We start from the raw sequence: 17,658 nt of genomic DNA on the forward strand, positions 1-17,658 counted from the left end.
CTGACTAGGAGTTAATATTCAAGATATAGAAAACACTCGGAAAATCTAACCAGCAAGAACAAAGAAACAAGAAAACCGTAAAATGGGAAGAAGAGCTGAACAAACACTTCCTCAAGGAAGACCTGCAGACATCCAGTGGGCATATGAAAAAGTGCTCTTCAGCACTTATCAGGGAAAGGCAAGTCAAAACAATGAGATTGTACCTTACACGGAGAGGACTGGAATACATTTTTTTAAAAAAAGAAGAAACAATGAGTACTGGTCAGGTTGCTGTGAAAAGGAAATCCTTATTCACTCTCGGTGGGAGTGTCATAGATTCAGACTCTATAAACAGTCTAGAGCCTTCTCCCCAAATTAAGAATTGTGCTTCCAGGGCTGGAGCGATAGTACAGCGGGTAGGGCACTTGCCTTGCATGCGGCCAACCCGGGTTCGATTCCCAGCATCCCATAAGGTCCCCTGAGCACCGCCAGGGGTAATTCCTGAGTGCAGAGCCAGGTGTGACCCAAAAAGCAAAAAAAAAAAAAAAAAATTGTGCTTCCATTTGACCGAACAGTTGCACTTCTGTCGTCTATCCCAGGATTGACAAACACTCTGTTAAGTCCCCAAGAACAGATAGGCAGATTTAAAAAATAAATAAACAGGTATATGTAAACAGTGAAGTACTACTCAGCTGTAAAGATAAAATCATGCAATTGACCACTCTGTGGATAGAACTAGAGGGTGTGGAACTAGAGGGTGTCATGCTGAATGATACCAAGGGAAGAGGCAAATTCAGGATGATTTCCTTCCTTTGTGGCCGATAAAAACCAGTAAGGGGCCAATACGGAGTCAGCCTGTAACACCGAGTGTACTGGGGCTGGGGGGGGTGGGGAATGGGGGGGTGAATGAGGAACACAGATTCTTTGGTGTATGTGACGTAAGAGCATTGTATGCAAGAAGTGTCATAATTCACAGTATTGTAGATCACCATGCCTAAGTAAAGGTTTAAATAGTGTTAATCATTTAAACAATGCAAATATCCTCTTGGTGGCTCGTGGCTTTTCTCACGTCTTCTACTTGCTAATAGAATTCAGAGTGGCACAGAGCAGCTCCTGTTTTAAGGCAGGATTGTGAGATTTTTATTGAAACAACAAAATGATTGTGTGTTTGGCAAAGCAGTTGTGTTTTTTATAGCACATAATCAGCTGCCCTGGTTACATTAGTTACCACAGTTCCCCCTATAGTTGTAAAATGGTCCTTGCTGATTCTGAAGTGTGCAGTGAAATTTCAGCAGGTTCTATTGTTTAGTTTATTTGCTGTCTTAAGGCATTGCATTTGTTCCCCCAAAGAAGTGATGGAAAACAGTAACTGCTGGACTCAAGTACATTTTTCTGCTTAACTAATATTGCAGATGTGAAGGTAAAATAGGAAATAGAAATTTTAATTGTCATTCTCAAATAGTTGGTTCTTTATTATATACAGTAATAATACTACATGTCCAGGAAAAATATTTTAATTCTATCTATGCTCACAAATGGTTCTGATGTGTGTGTAATTTTCTGCAGGTTTATTGAATATGGTGAATATAAGAACAACTATTATGGCACTAGTATAGACTCAGTGCGGTCTGTGCTAGCTAAAAATAAAGTATGTTTGTTGGATGTTCAACCCCATGTAAGTATACAGGGCACTAACTCCTTACCTTTCTGACCTGTTTTCTACATTTCCTTGAGCATGTTAATATGGAGTGAATCTTAAGTCTACTCACTTTTGATGTACATGTATACTTACTTTTCTAAGATGACAGATGCATCTAAAAAAATTGAAATTTTTTTTTTTGTAACAGCTCATAATAATAGGAGAAAGTAGGAGAGGCGTCCAGATCCATCTGTGTTCTTTAGTTTACATTGCTTTGGGCAAGTATTAATGATGCTTAAATGTGTTGTCATAAGAGTTGATAGTTTTTAAACAAAAACTATCCTCCGACTTTGATTTTTGGTTCTGTTCACATGCTAGAAATGTTGGCACCCCAGCAAGATCTGTGGCGCAGTCAGGGAAATGTCCTGCATCAGATCCCGACTGCAGCTGCTGGCACTTCGCCAGGCGTGCTGTGAATGTCAGATGGGTGGATGAAACATAGAACCTCTCAGTCCTCTGCCATAGGCCTCACAGCCTCTAGCAGCAGCGCAGCCCACTGTGTCCTCAGTCAGTGGTCATGAAATGTCCTTCCAATGGCTGTACTCCAAGAGGCACAGCCTTCCACTGCCCGGCTAACTGACACCCCGTTGGGTCTCTCTCTCTCTTTTTTTTTTTTGCATTGTATTCTTTTTATTTTTTCTTTTTATTTTATTTTAATTAATCACCGTGAGATACAGTTACACTTACAAACTTTAGTGATTACATTTCAGTCATACAATGTTCAAGTACCCATCCCTCCACCAGTGCCCATTCTCCACCACCAATGTTCCCAGTATCCCTCCCGCCCCATCCCCACCCCTTTCTACCCCCTCACCCCCCACCTCTGTGGCAGGCACATTCACTCTCTCTCTCTCTCTCTCTCTCTCTCTCTCTCTCTCTCTCTCTCTCTCTCTCTCTCTCTCTCTCTCTCTCTCTCTCTCTCCTGTTGGGTGTTATGGTTTGCAATATAGGTACTAAGCAGCCATCATGTTTGGTCCATCATCTACTTTCAGCATGCATCTACCATCCCGAACGAGCCTCCAACCATCATTTACTTAGTGGTCCCTTCTCTATCCCAGCTGCCTTTTCCCTTGTGAGTCTCTTAAGTATACTGCATCTGGAATAGGAGCCCTAAGAACCAGTAGAGTATCTGCCTCCTATTTTAGGCTCCAGAGAGGAGTTCATATTCTCCATTGGTGGACTAGACCCAGTCGTTCCCACTCCCATTGGTGTGGCTTAGTGTCTCTGTTCCCAGAGCTTTAGAGCCTTCTCTCTCCCTCGCACACACACTCATGTGACCTGTCTAAGCCTCTCAGTGGCCTTTATGGTCTGTGCTCAATTTTCAGAGGTCCTGGCATGCACACCAGGAGTGGCCTTCCATTTTCACCCTTATGTTGTTCACCCTAGACAGTAAATGAGTTCCTGGAAGAGTAGGGCAAATAATAAAATAGTCAGGGAGTGTGGGGGTGTTGACCAAGCTTCATGGAGAACCAGGGGCTAATAAGAACTCATTCCTGAGATGTGAAAGAGCCTTAAACAGGGTGGTTGGGAGATTTAACAGTCTCTCTGGGGGAGAGTATTTTTTGATGGAAGACCCAGCTCCATGGTAGTTGGAGTTGCTTCTGTTCAATATTATGACATGTTCTAACACACAATTTCAAAACAAGTTACAATCTCCAGCATCTTTTCAGGTGTTGTGACATTTAGTTGACAACAAGTGACTGGATAATTATATGTTGAAAAGACCTCAATGTAATTATGTAACAGTTTTCAGGGATTTTTCCCCGCCCCCCCTTGGAAAGAAGATTCCATGTTAACTATAAAACCTGCTTGTGATATTATGGAGAAATACAGAAGATTGTTTTCTTCCTTGCAGACAGTGAAGCACTTACGCACACTGGAATTTAAGCCCTATGTGATATTTATCAAGCCTCCCTCAATAGAGCGTTTGAGAGAGACGAGGAAAAATGCAAAGATTATTTCAAGCAGAGATGACCACACGGCTGCAAAGCCCTTTACAGTGAGTATGATGATAATTTGATGATAAGACAGAAGCAGCACATAAAATCATCTATGTGGTAGCAACTCTCTTAGGCAAACAATAATGAATGAATTGTTTGCTAAACAAATCTCTAGCAGTCACCTGCATGTCTTGAGAGATTGAACTGCAGTTGCTTTTTTGTGCTCTGTGGATGGATCTTTGTATCCTATTACACGAATTCAAAACTATTTTGTAGGTCTTTGTGATACTCAGAGAAATTTTAGAGATCAAACAGGTAGGGCATTTGCCTTGCACACGGCCAACCCAGGTCCAATTCCCAGCATCCCATATGGTCCTCTGAGCACCACCAGGAGTGATTCCTGAGTGAAGAGCCAGGAATAAAACCTGAGTATTGCTGAGTGTGACCCAAAAAGCCAAAAAAAAAAAATAGAAAGTTAAGTATATAAAATGGAATAAAACCTGTGCATCTCCGGGTGTGACGTAAAAAAAGCCAAATAAATAAATAAACCCAGGACAGCCATGTGCAAAACAAATGCCCTACAGACTGGACTATTTCTCTGGCCTCAGATAAGCTTTATATTTAGGAGAAACACCAAGGTACATTATTCATATTTAAATGAAGTATTGACTCCTTTGCTCTTTTTGTCTCCTTGCATCAGTAATCACATTTATAGTAAAAGAAAAGGCAATATTTTGGGTATGAGGCAGATAATCTTCATTATTCAATAAAACTTGCTGTGGTGTTACTGAAACTGATGACAGGATACATTAATGCTTATAATGATTCTATGACATCTTTTTTAAAAAAATAATTTTTTTTGCCTTTTACCTTAAGATAATGTGTTAGTTCTTAAAAAACAGGGGCTAGAGAGAGACTACAAGGGTCTTGCACTCAGCCAACCCCGGTTTGACCCCTGGCACATGGTCCACTGAGCACAGCTGGAAGACAAAATAAAAAGCAAAGAAATTTTCCAAAACTCACACCCTTAATTTACTTATCTTTAGTCTATACTAATTTGTAAATGATTAATTGTTAAAGTAGACTTTGATTATCAATATTTGATAACTCTCGTCTGTTTTGGTAAAATGTGTGACATTGAAATATGAACACCAAAATTACCATGTTGAAGTGTAAAGAGCTACAGTATTACATATAAAATTAAAGATTTCTCCATAAAGATTGGTGATTAAAAATATTTGTAGGCTATAGAATAGCCTACTATAGATAGTGACTCACATCTATCTATATTATTATAGTTTTGAATTCTGTAGCCAAATAAAATGATTTTCTTAATGCAACTGTGAAGGATTCTTAAGCTAGTTCTAATGATATTTTTAATGAGACCAGGGGGTCCTTTCATAAATGTACCAAACTCTGAGCCAAATAGTTTATTGCTGTAAATCAGTAATGCAGTCAAAGCATCAGAGCAAATATCTCCCTGCAACGCCCCGCACCAGCTATTTTAATATCACAGTAACCTTATAGTAACTATCCTAAAGTTCTGGCCCAGTGGGAATTCTCACTCTTATCAAGGCAGGTTAATTACAGGTTTATCATAGAGCTATAGAAAACACGATTCCTGAGGAATATGAATTCAAGAAGGTAATGAAAACATAGACATACACAGCAACCTTCTATAAATCAGTTGTGAATGTTAACATTGATGTGAACTGATGGAATTGTCTGGTTTAACCACTTTCTTTACTTTTGTAGGAGGAAGACTTTCAAGAAATGATTAAATCTGCACAGATCATGGAAAGTCAATATGGCCATCTTTTTGACAAAACTATAGTCAATGATGATCTTACTGTGGCATTCAACGAGTTAAAAACAACTTTTGATAAATTAGAGACAGATGCTCACTGGGTCCCAGTGAGCTGGCTACATTCTTAGTTACAGGGAATTTCCATAACTCCCCTTTCCATAGAGTGCATGATTGACTCCATGACCTAATTGGTGGTAGGGTTTTTAAAATCTGTATCACTGTCCTGGGTGTGCAATCTTGGTTAAATTTCAATGTTGGCTTTTGTATCTTCCTTTTTTGAAAATAGCCTTATTTCAAACAGTGTTTGAGTGTAACCAAAATCAGAGTGTGCTTGGTCCTGTCTGAGCAAAACACTGAATCTGGTTGTCTATCTCCAAGTGAAGGTTGAATGTTTTAAAGAGAGTTAAAGAATGGTAGAGTTTACTCCTCGGGTCTCAGATATGCCCCCTTGTCTTGCAGTTTGCACGTTGCCAGTTGAAGGTATTAACTTAGCAGCCTTGAGCATCTCTGCTAGGAGTGAAATAGCTTTGCTCCTTTCTGGATGGATTCATCTGCTGGCAGTAGGGAGCAGTCCTCTCTTTTCTAAAAGTGCAACCTTTTTCTTTGCACGGGTGTGTGTGTGTGTGTGTGTGTGTGTGTGTGTTGTGTGTTTAAAGATCTTCCATGAATTGTGAAAACTGGCCTTAGAGAGAAAGTCTTCATGTTAGGTCTTAGGAATGAATACTTATCAGTGACATGTTGAGGGAAGATAAACTTAAAAAAAAAATTGGATCACACTAAAAATCTTCCCTGAATTGTCAGTTTGAGAATGACGACATATTGGGAGAAGTAATGATTACAGAGAGCTTTTACATTAATAAGCCCTCACCTGGCATTTCTGCTGTCACCAAGAATGTTTATTTTTAAGCTGACTTTGGATTGTTCCCATAAATTATAACAATGTGATTCTTATTCTAAGAGTTACTAATACAGAAAGAAAATGGGATCATTTTTCAAATATGTATAAATTGATCATATATAAATTATACTAAGATGTATTTTAGAAAACTTTTCGTATACTGTTAACTTATTTGTTCACCATCAGAACAATTCTTAAAACTGGCCAGATGCTATTCTAATCTTGCCGTTTTAAAAGACTCACTGTAAATATTTAGAGAGAATCTCTCATTTCTCTTTGATACTACTGATCTTTTAGCAAGTAAATTATATTGCTAGAAATGTCCATAATTGTATATGTCTTGCCATTCTTGCATGCACTCACACCCTACCAATCAAAAATATTTTTTTGATTTGTAGAGTTATGTGATGTTTTAAAAACATAGAATGGACTGAAATTTTATATATTTATGAAACATGAAAGGCATATTTTTTTAATTATCAAATGGGGCTAGTCTTAAAATAGATTATATGTAAAACTGTCACCATTTTAAAATATCAGTTTTATAAGTCAAGGTCAACATTCCATGTAAATATTTGACCCTTATCCATACACAGATAAATGATCACATGTATTACATGTGCATTTAAAATAATCAGTCACTGAATTTCCTTATAAGAAACAGATAAAAACTACTCCAGTGGCCATGATACAGAAGAATAATCAGACTCAACATTACTTAATATATTAAACAAATTCTAAGTCTATTAATTAAATATACTTATCAAGTCTGATAGTTATTTGGCTAATCTAAGAAAATACATTTTTAATGGATAATTGGGGCAGAATATTCTTTGAAAATTGACTGAAATTTTTCACAAATCAGAACTTTATATATAAAAAGTAATGGGGAAATGTATATAATTTAGGTATTCCAAATTTTTTAATAGTTGCATCAGTTCTCTATAGTGGGGGTAGAAACAGTGTAAAGTGGGGAAGAAGGAGTACTATAAACAAGGTTACTTAGAACATTCTTCCCTTTTAAGCTAATTTTTTTTAAATATTGGTCAGCTCTAGTGCAAAGGGAACATCTTGGAACATCTTTTTAAGAGGTAGGATAGTCCAATCTAATATGACCATCTGATGCTTGATGAATTTGATTAAAATTCAATAGTAAATTCAACTCAAAGAGCCCTTGTATTTGTGTTTTCTTCACCTTCAACCTCCTGCTTTGAAGCTGACATTTCTGGTATTGTATAATTGGGTGTATCTAAATTATAGTAATTTTAAATTGACAAAGCATATAAAAAGTTTTACAAAACTTCTTACTGAAGGTATAGTTTTTATTATCTTTCTGACTTGCAGGGACTTGAGATACAATAGAAAAACTTTGCTCTTAATAAAGTATCTTCAAATTATATCTTGAAAATGGTTTTTGCACTTGTATGTTTTCTGTGGTAGAACCATTCTATTATCTAATGCTAAGACATACTGTATTTTCTGTGTCTAGAATTAAATTTGATATTTATTTCAAGCACCCACTGGTTTCATCAAGGTTCTTGCATACAAAAGGTTCACTTGTCTGATATTACCCTGTACACTATAATTGTTTATGGAGAAATACAGTGACGTGGACAAACTGGGCCCATCCTTGATAGGAGACTGTGGATATATCTCTCATTCCTCGGGGAAGGACATGTCCAAGTTCCAGTCAACTAAAGCAGCTTCAGCTGTATGGATGGGGACAAATTGTTACTTACTAATATAGGGCAACTGAGCCAATTAGCCACAACTCTGTTCCACTGAAACATTGAACAGTGCAGCAGTTCAACAATTGGGACTGGAAGCCAGAACTCTTGGGTTCCAATTTTCTATTTGCCTACCATACTTCACCACACAAACATTGCGCCTTTTCTAAAGCTCCAGTAGGGGCTGGGTAGATAGTACAGGGAGGGGCCAGAACACTTGCCCCTGAGCACTGGCGGGTAGCCCCCTACAACCCCCAGCCCCCCAAAAAAACAACCTTTACATGATGGTCACAGCCCACTCTTTGGAAAAAATATTTGCCATCAAATCTGCAACAATTATTCAGTGAAATGCAGTAGTACTCAAGCTACCACCATTGAGAAAGTCACATAATCTCTCTGATCCTCATTTTCTCATCAGAAAAGCAAAAAGAAAATTTGACTTTGAAATTTAGATGACTGCTGTGGGCAGGATGTGGAAGCACTGACCCAGATGATGTTTTTGGAACACAACTTGGGATAGAAGTTAATAATAATAATAGAATTTAATAATCACATCACACAGTTTTTAAGTGGCTGTTGAAATATTTATAGTCACAAGTTCCCATGTTAGTTAAGTTCACTAGAAATTTCCTGGTGACCTTCAATACAAGAGCAAACCAATAATTATTTGTAGTCACTGTATGTACTATAATAATGATACAAATTTGAAAGAAATAGCCTAATTGCATCATTGCCGTTCCTTGTATGTCTACCTTTCAAATGCTGAATTCTACTTAAAATGTTGAAGGACAGGAAATAGTTTGCTCTTACACAGGTATCCCTGCCAGACCAATTTGTATTTTGCCAAATACCTGTGTGATTTCTGTGCACTCATTAAATTCTCACAACTTCCTGGAAGATAACAGCTTCATATTTTACAGCTGAGGTCCTTTAGTGCTCTGCCCACAAGGATGAATATTGGGATCAGGGTTTGAATTGTAGTCCAGATTCTTCCAACTCCTTGCTGTTTTCCCAGCTTTATACTGCTCGATTTGGCTGTAACCTGAGGCAAGGCTAGAAACAGGTATGATTTGGTAATAGGGACAGTGATTGTAAATTGAATATGTACCAAAAGGATAAAGAATTTTCTCAAAACACTTTCAGATGTACTTTAACACACCTATACCTGTATGATGAGTTAATCTTCAAACAGTGGTTATTAGAAACAAAATTCATAAAGTAGGTTTCTCTTTAGTTTGAATCCCAGTCTTAGTGATGAACTAGAAGTGGTCTGAATTAATCAGAACAGGGCTGGAGCTAGAGTACAGCAAGTAGGGCATCTGCATTGCACACAGCTAACCCATGTTCAATCCTGGAATCTCAAATAGCCCCTTAAGCCCTACCAGGAGTGATTCCTCAGCACTGCCAGGTGTGGTTCCCACCCACCCACCCCCACCAAAAAAATGAAAAATAGCAATCATCTCTTTGAAGGCATTGGTCTGAACTGGTCATGCTACCAAATTCCAGGTAATATCTGTTGGAGAAATTATAAGAAATATTTAAGTCCTGAATTTTAAACAAGATATGAGTTGGAAACATGCTTTTACTTCTTCCTTCCTGTTTGGGATGTTTGGCAACATGCTAACTATTACCCTGATTCTAAACTGGAGGCTGATGAAGGCAAATCTAAGGAACATGATAGTAATGAAACAGATCCTAAATCTTTAATATTACTAAACTGCTGGACTTTCTTAACTGCTCGAAAAACAAATGTTCTTCCTGGACACAGTTGGTGGAAATGTAAATTCTGAAGCCTGCAAAGAAAGTTTCTCAAAATGAAAAATAGAATTATGTGATCCAGCAACCCCTCTTCTGGTTGCATATTCTAAAGAGATAAAGTTACTATCTTCAAGAGATACCATATTTGTTCAGCTTTGTTCACACAGCCACAACATGGATGGGTGGATGGATGTTCTCACACATACACACCATGGAATTTGAGAGGGGGGAGGGGGCCTGGGCCATACCTGGAGGTATTTGAAGAACTTTATGTGGGTACTGAACTCAACTGGGTTGACCTCGTGCAAGGCAAGTGCCTTAACCCCTGTACTTCTATCACTCTAGCCTCCATGATGGAATGTTAATTAGTCAGAAAACAAGTAATTTTACCATATGTACCAATGAGGATTGGGAACAATTTTCTGTGGAAATCAAAGAAAGGAACTGGAGAGATAGTATAGTAGGTAATGTGCTTGCCTTGCATGTGGCTGATCTGTGTTCAATCCCCAGCATTTCATACGGTCCCCAACACCATCAGAAGTATTTCCTAAGTGCAGAGCCAAGAGTAAATCCTGAGCATTGCAGAAACAAAAAAGTCAAAAAAAAGATAAATTCAATATTTTGATGCGTGGAGTCATACATGCCAAACTCACTAGATAGACGATTGAAGAGAGAATGATGCAAATGTACTTAAATAATACTTAAAAAAAATGAAGTTGATCAACTGTGGGAGTAAGAATAAATACAAGGAGAAATCAAAAAGAAGTGAGAGAACAAAAATCAAGACCACAGCATCTTACTGTCATGCATCTTACTATCAAACAACTTTTATGCATGAAGAGACAACCTTTCAATCCCTCAAAAATGCCAACCAATCATACAGTTCTCAAGAGACGAAGAGGAAGGATACAGGTAGCAACAGCCCATGTATTGCCAATAAATGAAGAGCAAGGGGTAAACTAATTAAAACAATGATACTGTGCTGAAAGCCATTCTTTAGCAGCAGCATATCCCACAAAAGGATAAAAAAAAATCCCCCAAATTTAAGAAGTGTAATAAAGCCATATTATTATTCTGCCATCTTAAAAATATTTCTTTTAGACCTTAAAAATGGCTATAGAAGAATAAAATTCTAACTTTTCTCAGGCTGACTTCCTAACCATGGGAAAGGTATTTTGTTCTGTAAACTGGAATTCCACCTACTCAAGATTTCCACTAAGCATTCATAAAAGTAAATGCTCAAATAGGGCCTCAAGAAAAATCTGAAACTAACATTTAAATTCTTCAAATTATATTTTGTAATCGTGGTCCAATAGAAGTAAAAATACATAATATAAACCTCAAAAGGAGCTCTCAGAAAAGCATTTTTGCAAAATTAATGTATCATAATTATTGAGGAAACAAAAATGAACCTGCAGCTTATTTAAAAAAAATAAACTAGCCAAACCCATGGAATAATACTGAGTTTAGGAAAATGTGTTGCCTTAAAAGCTTTTCTAAGGAAAAAAAAATAAACATTGGCTCCAGCATCTCAGGCAAGAATAACATGAGTGGTATTTTGGCTAGGTTAGAATACACACTGCATTTTCCTGGGCATGTGCTACCATGTAAATCAAAGGGAGAGTGCACTTATTTTTCTCTTGAAAACGTTACCAAGAGTTGTTCCCTGTTTTTGCAATGTTAGGTCGCTAAGGCAATACCACTGGTGATGTGTGAGTCCCCAGCACAGCCTGGGGCACGCTCTTTTGCTAGACAGGTGCTTTGACATGCCTGGGATCCCTGTCATCCTTAGGCATGTGCTGAAGACACACAATATCCATATTTTCTGTCTTTTTTGTCTTCATTTCTACCTTAAATTGCAATGAGCTTCATTAAGATTACGTTGATTACCATATAAGTTTGGTTTCAGGAGAGGAAAAGACAAATAGCAAGATCTCTCTAGAAAGGGGTCCCTGAAGCACAATATTATTATTATTGATCGATAGTGAATAAAATGATTATTGCTGCTTCAGATGCAGGGAGTCATTCACATGCTGTTTATCACCCTCTGAGTTTCCCTGCCATCCTCCTTTATTCTGGTGGCTAAGAGGAGACAGCATAAATTAGTCTCCTTGGAGATGCTGCTTCTGGAAACAGGTGAATGAAGAAAATCAAGTTAATATCTTTCAAAATAATCCAGTAACGTTGGCTCAAATAAGGATCCTGATTATAGACTTAACTATTAAAAGCTGATTCTCCCAGAAAAAAATTTTTGAAGGATAAGGAATGAAAACTGAGGGGGGAAACTGAGACATGGAAAGCAGACCCAAGAGATAGAGTATCCACTTTGTAGGCTATTTTATAACTATTACAGGAAAATTAAGCTAAAATATGAAATAAACAGGCCAGGGAGACAACTGGTTCATGCTTTGCATGTGAGAGGCTCAGGTTCAGTCTCTGCCACATCCCCCTGCCCCCCAACGCTGCTTGCGGTGCTCTGTCCCACACCCCCCACACACATGTGAAATAAAATTTCCCTAAATTGAAGCTACATCTTCAGAAATAAGGATCTAAGTTCAAATCCTTCATTTCTAACTTTGTTTTTATTTTTTATTGAATCACCATGAGATACCAGTTACAAAGTTATTCATGATTGAGTTTCAGTCAATGTTCCAACACCAGTCCCTTCACCACCAGTATATTTCCCACCACCAGTGTCCCCAGTTTCCCTCCTGCCACTAGCCTGCTCCTATCCTCTCCTGTCTTCTCAGTCCTCCTCTCCTTTCCCCACTCCTCCCCTCCCTCCCTCCTTTCTTCCCTCCTTTTCCTTTGGGTATTAGGGATTGCAGTAAACCTCTTTGTCAACTTCAGCAATTGATGGTGGGGGGAAGATAATCTACAAAGGTGATATTCAGTAGCACGAACGCTAATATTTGTTGGGAATTTATTTTAATCTGAAAACTTTCAGTGCATTTACTGCTTAAAGCAACCTGAAAGGAAATGTAAAACACTCCTTTTACAAGAACTTGATCAAAGAAGGCACATTTAAATTCCAAGTTGCCTGGTTCCAAAGTAATGCTTTACTAGCCTTTAAACTTCTCTGTCATCTAGACATTCAGACATCTAGACATCCACTGACTGTGATTGTCTGTATATTCAGGCCTGATACCGATCTAGTCTGTGCCTTAGTTTTGCTTATCTGTAAAGTATGGATACCATTAAGGGCCACCTCACTAAGAGCTTGGAGAAAGAATTCTGACTGAATATTTATGACATCGCTCAGAACTCTTTTTAGCACATAGTGAATGCAATACAGATATTTGTTGTTTTTCTGCCCTTGAATGTTAGACCCTCACTTCCAGTGGAATCAGAATTTATTGGTCAGCTCTCATCTAATGGTCCATAGCACTTGTCAGTTGTAACCTGAGTGGAATCTCTTCTTAACCTACAGCTATTATCTTAGCATCTTTTGTTGGATCTACTCCAAGACACTGATGCTCTTCGGTTATCTGGCCTTATGATGAGTAATCCTGAGTATTTCCTGTTGGAGTAATTTTTCTGAAACATAACATTTAAAACATAAACCAAGTCCACTGTTTGCATAGGCAGGAGATGGTGTTCAAGTGGTGGAGCACATGCCTCGAATGTGCAAGTCCGTGAGTTCAAGGCCCCCCGCACGATTGTTCCCCACCCCCAAGCACCATGGTTTATGGCCCTGAGACCCCCAGAGTACCTCCATGTCAGGCACTCCATGCCGCCATGCTGCCAAGCCAAGGAACATAGGATGTGGGCCTCTCCCTAGAAAAATTTTTGTTTTACTTCCTTTAGACTCAAGCGACACATGCTTAAATTCCTTCAATGTCGAACAATGAGAAAATGGGCAAAGTGAAGTTGGTGGACCCCACGGATAGTTTATGTGAAGTGAGGAGGAGAGAAACAGTCACTTTTCTCCCCATCCACCTCTGCCACCTGGGACCCGCGGTCACTGGGTTCTTGTCTCACCTCGCAGAAAAGAATTTCAGGAGTAGATGAGCAGTGAAGTAAAAACATTATATTTGGAGGTTTTTAGGAGGGGGAAGGAGGGTGTGAGAGAGAGAGAGAGAGAGAGAGAGAGAGAGAGAGAGAGAGAGAGAGAGAGCGAGAGAGAGAGAAACACATAAGAGGACCTGAGCTTCTCCAAGGGCAGAGAGAGCCCCTACACACACCCAGCATTAGGTAGGAAAGTACACATCTCAAGAGGGGAGATGCTGGTGACACATGTGTCCAGGTGCCACATGTGCTCACCAAAGTGGGCACCAGCAGTACATGGGCTCGGGCACTACATGCAAGCTCTTCCTTTGTTCAGGTAGGGTTTTCCCAACCTGCCCCATGTGGGGCTTCTGCCTAGGTATTAAGAGTCCGTTGCTGTGGAGGGTGCCAAGGGGGTAGAATTGGGAGTGGTCCAGAATCTTTGAAATTCCATTCCTGGCTTTTTGTTTCTGCTGGAGCTTCTCCCAACTCAGGGTCCAGCCTTCTCTGGGTCTGTTCCTGGTGCCAGGTGAAAGTCTTATCAGGCCTTAGTTCCCGTTTTCTGTGAAGTTGACTTTTTTCAACTTCAGGTCTATTAAAAATATTTATTCCCAGGAAATTCATTGCCAGTGCCTTGGGAGGTGGTGATGGAAGGAGCTTCTCTATCTACCTGCCTGCCTACATCAAAAGGATTTGAACAGATGACATTTCACAGAAGAAAAATATGCAAATATACAACCAGCAGTAAAATGACAGTCAACAGAGAAATCCGTATTAAAATCACAGTGAGGGGCCAGAGAGATGGTGCTGGAGTCCAGGCACTTGCTTTGCATGCAGCCCAGCATGGTCCAATTGCTGGCCCTGCATATGGTCCCTGGAGAGCCACACAGAACCCGAGTAGCCCCAAACACTGTTGGATATTTTCCAAATACTTATAAAATCACAATGAGACACTACTACATGCCCATTTGATTGGTTAAATTTAAAACTAAGTTGAGAGGGCCAAAGGGATAGTACTGGGTAAGGCACTCTCCTTGCACACAGCCAACCCAGGTTTGATCCCCAGCACCCCATATGGTCCCCTGAGCATCTCCAGGAGTTATCTCTGAGTGCAGAGCCAGGAGAGGACCTTGAGCACAGCTGGGTGTAGCCCCAAAACCAAGACAAATAGAACTAAGATGACTGATCATATCATATTATGACAAGGATATGAAACAACTGGAACTCACATATTGTTAAAGAGAAGGAAAAATTATACAGCTACTTTGCAATTTTGTGGTTCCTGAGGTTAAAAATACTTCAGTCACAAATTGATGCTATTTCTTTCCCAAATATTCACCAAAAAAGAAATGAAAACATTTCACTTTAAAACTTGTACATAGGGGCTGGAGCGATAGCACAGCGGGTAGGGCGTTTGCCTTGCACGAAGCCGACCCAGGTTCGATTCCCAGAATTCCATATAGTCCCTTGAGCACTGCCAGGAGTGATTCCTGCGTGCAGAGCCAGGAGAACCCCCTGAGCATCGCCGGGTGTGACCCAAAAAGAAACAAAAAAAAAACCCTTGTACATAATTGTCTACATTGGCATTATTAATAGCCCCCAAATTAGAAACAACCTAAATATCTAGCAAGATGGAAAAAAAGGTAAATGACCAGCAAGTGATACAATGGAATAGAACCCCACAGGATAGCAATAACCTAAATAAATACAATAAATAATGAACCATGAACAATGTTCCATGGAATATGAACCTCAAAATGGTTATGCTGAAGCAAAGAAGCCAGACAGGAAAAGAGAACATATTGTATGGCTCCAAGAAAATAGTAGAATACAAAGTAATTCATAATGGCAAAAAGCCAGTCAGGGGCTGCCAGGTATGGGAAAGGTTATATGCAGAAAGAGGGGAAATTATTGGGGAAAGCAAAGACACACTGGGAGATACAGATATATCCATTATTTGAATTATGGTAAGACTGCCCAGGAGTCTCCTGAAACCATTCTGATGGTATACACTAAATATGCAATTTTTGTACTTAAAATTTATCTCTATAGAGTGCTTCAAAACTAAAAATTCTGAAAGAAAAAAAAATGCCCACACACATAAAAACTGAATTCTAGACTTTCAGTCCATGATCTAATTAGATTTTGACCCTCATTTCCACGCTGTAGCACCTCTTCTGCAACACCTGTCTTAGCCCAGCCCCTGGTTACATTGAACAGTTTTTGCCCACACCTTGCTACTATACTTCTATAAGGTAAATGCAAACAAGAGGTAATTGCATTGTATTTCTCTCTTCTCACATTCCCCAATATACACAGAATGACTGGCACCTCACTAAGTGGAGAGAAGAAGAAAATCAGAGAAATATATACAACTAGACAATAGACAATGGAAGAACATGCTGCCTTGTGTGTTTGACATGACAGACTTACAAGTACATTTTGGAGGAAAGTGTCTTTTTAACATTTTACACTGAGGTCTTTGCTGGCGGAAATATGCAAGGTTCTTACCCAGCAGACTGCTATTTCCTGCCATGAGGTAGAAATACCAACTGTAATGAAAACTTGGAGCCAAGTTCTCTCCGAATTGGGAGGGGGGGCAGAGAAGCTCCTTATTTTCAGTAGATTTTATAGCTCACTATGACTTAGAGGATATTCTTTAGAACTTTCAGATAGTCAAGTTGAGCAAAATAGTTTTGTCAAATATAATTCCTTTATCGCCCAAATCCCTAAAATTGCTTCCTTAGAACAATTTATTTTTTTCCATCATTACATATTGCTGAAAAATAAAATACAAGTAGAACTCAGCCCTTCTAAAGCAGGCTGGTGAGAGATACTCATATTCAAGAAATGCTACTTGAGGAGCCCGAGAGATAGAACATGTAGGGTGCTTGCCTTGCATGTGGCCCACCCGGGTTTGAGCCCTGGCACTGAGCACTGCTGAGTGTGCCCCAAAACAAAGAAGAAATGTTACCTGACCTTTCTCTCTTAAATTCTTTGTTCCACAAATCAAATTTGAGTTTATAGTCCCACCCAAACTGCAGCCTCAATTTTAATTGTACATCCTCTGTTCCTCCCCCACCCATTTTTTATCTCTCTCTTTTTGTTAGCTATCTTAAAAGTTGTGAGGAGATGGTTTTTATTTGTATTTTCCTGGTGATCAGTGACACTGAGCATCTTTGGAAAGGGTGAGGTTGGGTCATACCTGGTTCTGTGCTCATAACTCTTGTTAATTTTTTAGGGGACCATATTTGGTGCCCGGGATAAAACTGGGGCCAGCCACATGCAAGGCAAAAGCTAAACCTCTATATCACTGGTCCTAACATTGAGTATCTTTATGATCATTTGTGTGTCTCTGAATACATGCCTATTCAAGTTCTAGTATATTTTAGTCAAATCATTTATTATATTATTAAACTATAGAGGATCCTTCTATATTATAGCAATTAATCCTTTATCAGATATGTGGTTTACAAGTATTTTATCTTTTCCATAGGTTGTATTTTCACTGATGTATTTTGCTGAGCTTTATTTCTTTTGATGTTATTCCAAATGTTCCCTGTGCTTTGGGTTGATGTCATATTCATGAAATCTTTGTACACACCTGTATCAGGAAGCTTTCCCCAATATTCTATTTTAAGTGCCTTATAATCTCAAGTCCTACCCTTAGGTCTCGAATATATTTTTAGGGTTTTTTTTATTGTGTTCTTCTGTGCATGGCATCAGATAAGGTTCAATTTCATTCTTCAATGTGTGTTTTGCTTTCCAGTGTGTGTATCTTTTTAAATGTTTATATTCCCTTAAAACTTATCTGTTGAAACTATATTCTCCAAAAGGGTGGTATTTGTAGAATATAAATTGGT

General features: G+C 38.9%; 1 protein-coding gene across 5 annotated transcripts in view; it reads left to right on the forward strand.

Moving 5' to 3' along the window:
* Window positions 1–7,839, forward strand: part of MPP7 (MAGUK p55 scaffold protein 7) — a 259,109-nt gene extending 251,270 nt beyond the window's left edge. For all 5 annotated transcript variants that reach the window (XM_055147233.1, XM_055147234.1, XM_055147235.1 and 2 more), the window contains 3 exons: window positions 1,546–1,654; window positions 3,534–3,677; window positions 5,374–7,839. In XM_055147233.1, the coding sequence (XP_055003208.1) occupies window positions 1,546–1,654; window positions 3,534–3,677; window positions 5,374–5,553 (433 nt within the window). In that variant the 3' untranslated portion in view covers window positions 5,554–7,839. The remainder of the gene's footprint in view (window positions 1–1,545; window positions 1,655–3,533; window positions 3,678–5,373) is intronic.
* The last annotated feature ends 9,819 nt before the right edge of the window (window positions 7,840–17,658 follow it).

Source organism: Sorex araneus, chromosome 9 (assembly GCF_027595985.1).
Source record: "Sorex araneus isolate mSorAra2 chromosome 9, mSorAra2.pri, whole genome shotgun sequence".
NCBI lineage: Eukaryota > Metazoa > Chordata > Mammalia > Eulipotyphla > Soricidae > Sorex > Sorex araneus.